Source organism: Wyeomyia smithii, chromosome 1 (genome assembly GCF_029784165.1).
Source record: "Wyeomyia smithii strain HCP4-BCI-WySm-NY-G18 chromosome 1, ASM2978416v1, whole genome shotgun sequence".
Lineage (NCBI taxonomy): Eukaryota > Metazoa > Arthropoda > Insecta > Diptera > Culicidae > Wyeomyia > Wyeomyia smithii.
Genome location: NC_073694.1, coordinates 82,178,611 through 82,181,882, shown reverse-complemented (window position 1 = coordinate 82,181,882; position 3,272 = coordinate 82,178,611). Strand labels below are relative to the sequence as shown.

The 3,272-nt window shown below is 34.5% G+C and overlaps 1 protein-coding gene across 1 annotated transcript; it reads right to left on the bottom strand.

The window, feature by feature from the left end:
- Positions 1-518: 518 nt before the first annotated feature.
- On the bottom strand, positions 519-1,891 carry LOC129717453 (homeotic protein ocelliless-like). The gene is made up of 2 exons (XM_055667352.1): positions 1,767-1,891; positions 519-1,704 (listed from the first exon to the last, which is right to left on the bottom strand). The coding sequence occupies exons 1-2, from the start codon at positions 1,790-1,792 to the stop codon at positions 681-683; spliced, it is 1,050 nt and encodes a 349-aa protein (XP_055523327.1). The 5' UTR covers positions 1,793-1,891; the 3' UTR covers positions 519-680.
- Positions 1,892-3,272: the final 1,381 nt, after the last annotated feature.

Below are 3,272 nucleotides of genomic sequence, written 5' to 3'. Positions count from 1 at the left end.
TATTGAATTCAAAACAGTTTCCCTATTCAAAATACAACCGAATAATTCCATCCCATTTGAAAAATTTAGATTCCTCTTTAATAGTGCCGAATGTCGAATTTATGATTTATATTTAGTTAGGAATATTGTTCGATTTTCTCATGATATGTTATAAATAAAATTATTACTGGGTTTTAGTGGTGTGTAACCGGTATCCAATAAAGTGCTTTCGTTGACTTCAAGAAAATGCATATCCCTATATCGGAAACCGCGGTAGTTTCACATATCTATTTCACATAACACATTTGGTTTGTTCATCCGTTGAAGGATAAGAAAACACAAACGCTGTCGCTAGACACGCGGTGACATTTTATACACCTACGAAGGAAATGAAACAAAAACCAGAAAGCAGCTTATTGTTTCTATAAGCTTTTTTTTCTATTCAAACAAAACATAAACTGGGTGTTCTCTAGTGTTGTGAAATACCAATACGGTTGTTTTGAACACTAAGGAATCTATCGATTTAACTTCTCGTTCGGTTAACAATTTTACCAATCGCTCTGTTGGCTATGTGGTAACTACGGTTTATTTCAAAACAAAAATTAACTAGAAAAAATTACAAATGGCACAGTTTGTAATGTTCAATGAATAATTGATTACAGCTAATTCATTGTTTCGATCAGCGATTCTTACTAAATTGTTTAGTACTTTTCATCATCCAAGTGATCTAAATTGTTCACGTTAATGTTAATGTTGATTGGCTTTTCTAAGTCTAATAACTCAGAGGGTGATTTGTCTGACTTTTCAGACCCATGAGCGTTAAGGCTAAAATTATGTAGATCTAAACTAAGATGTGATTTTTCGTCATGATGACAAACAGAACTTATCATTTGTAATTGTGTTTGGTATGATGAATTGTGAAGCGTGCTTTGGTGATCATTCGATGTCAATGAACTTTGATCCAGGTTAAACAACGATTCACTCTTAAAGTTATCCATATTGAACTGATCGACGTTGAGGAACTTCATTTCATCGTCATATACTGACGAAGAGGATGGAGGTGATGAACATACTAAACTGCTAATGTTCAGAAACTGCAATCCGTTATTCACGTTTGATGAAGATGAACCACTAACCGAAGCGATAGGAGAGCTTAAAGTATTGTTCATATCCGTGAGGGTATTTGAAAAAGAAACACTTTCCTTTCCGGTGATAGTTGGAGGGAAACTATTCCATTCAAACGTCAAATTTCCTCCACGACCATCAATTGGGTTGATGTGATCAAAGTTCAAATTTAAAAACAGATTGGGCGATAAGCGCCCGGGGGACATTTGTCCATGCGAAATTTTCCCATCTTGATCAAAATTGGACACCTGTGACGCATTGTCGTGCAAGTTCATTTGCAAATTGCCTAGATTGATGTTTTGTGAAATGCTGTCATAGTTGTTGTTGCTGGTCCCCACTTGTTTTTCTGATGCTGTCCGTGACGGACCTGCCTGATTACTCGTATTTGTAGGTACATTAATTTCACTTTCACCTTCGTCCCCAACTGATCCCTTTTCATTTTTTCTCCATTTTGCGCGACGGTTTTGAAACCACACTTGAACACGTGCTTCTGTAAGTTCAATTCTGACTGCCAACTCCTCTCTGAAAAATACATCTGGATAATGGGTTCTTTGGAATGCTCTTTCCAGTTCTTGCAGCTGTAGTGAATTGAACGTAGTTCTATGAAAACCAATAAAATTACAAGTTTTAGTTATGTAAGGGCAAGAATTTTTGGTGCACACCTATATCTGCGCTGTTTTCGTTTCATGATGCGCTAACAATGGTCTGGAAGGGACTGACCATATTGACTTACAGAACGAAAAAAATTCAGAGGTGATGTTGTTTGTGAATATGTAGGTAGCTATCATTACTAAGGATTCTTCACTATATCCTATGTATCAAATGCAAAAGCATGCGACATTGTCTTTCATTGTGCTGTGCATGACCAATGATATTACTTTTTTTTTATTTTCTACACATCGGCCGTATACAGTCGACAGGTGCCAGAGAAATTATCAATAAATTTGTTTCATATTTATTCAAAAGCATTGAAAAAACTAGATCCTATTCGTTAGATGATGATAATTTGGTCAAAGTTTTGCTTTTGTCCTAAAACACGATTTTGGAGAATAGTGAATATTCATCGTAGCGCTGTAAAATCGTTAGAAAGACAAGCAAATGCTCAATAAATTTGAATCAGGCTTCAATCGATTTATTATTACAGGTGCTCTATACATGACTGTTTGTTAATTGTTTAAAAAGTGATCAACGAAAGAAATTGAAACCGAAGATGGCATTTGCAGTACAGATAAGTGTCTGCATAGGGTAGTTGGTATCGACAAAATCATAAAAGCAATTTTGTTAAATCATTTGATAGATATAAGAGTAAATAACATTATGTGTTGTTAACATTTATATTCCTATCAATTAAAGTTACAATTTCTTTGAAATATTATTATTTAATACTATAATCGCTTATATTGACCAGAGAAAACAACAAATCTGCAGTAATGGACACAGCTAAGCAAAAATTTAGCGACGCTAATCGCCAAACCGAAAACTAGAAAATTCAGCTCGATATAAATTAAAACTTAATTTATTGTTCAAGGAAAGCGAACGAAAATAATTACTTTTGAGTGCTATTTACAACAAAAAGTTCAAGGTTTTCATATTTGAAGGTTTTGTAAAAATGAGGAGAAACAAAAGTAATTCTGCTTTTATGAGCTGTTGTGGAACAGAGAGGTCTATGTGCCATCGAGTAAATTTGCCAGGAGAAACAAATTTCGAAAAATCTCTGAACAAAATTCTGTTTAACGGATTCTTCCAAATAATATGTTCTCATATGAAGGTTATGAAGTGATTTAACATGTGAATACATCAAATTACCATTTTTTGGCGAAATAAGTGATTTTACCACACCAATGTACATAGACCACTCTGACTTCATATATTTTTTACTGGAATCCACGTATCGTTTTGGTACAGAGTGGTCTATGTACATAAGGGTGGGACAAAAAATAAATGTTAGCTCCCATTCACTTTTCGTGTTCCTTATGGGTCCCATAACAACTGTGTTACTTTTCAGATCGATCGGTGAAACGCCCGATTTGCGCCCGATTTTCAAAGTTTCCATACGATTTTATATGGGAAAATCCACTTTTTCAATACTTATTGTCTAGAGATGTTATGTTGGCTCTTGAAAAAATATCAATACATGATATTTGTAGGAAATTTTCCTGGGAAAAACT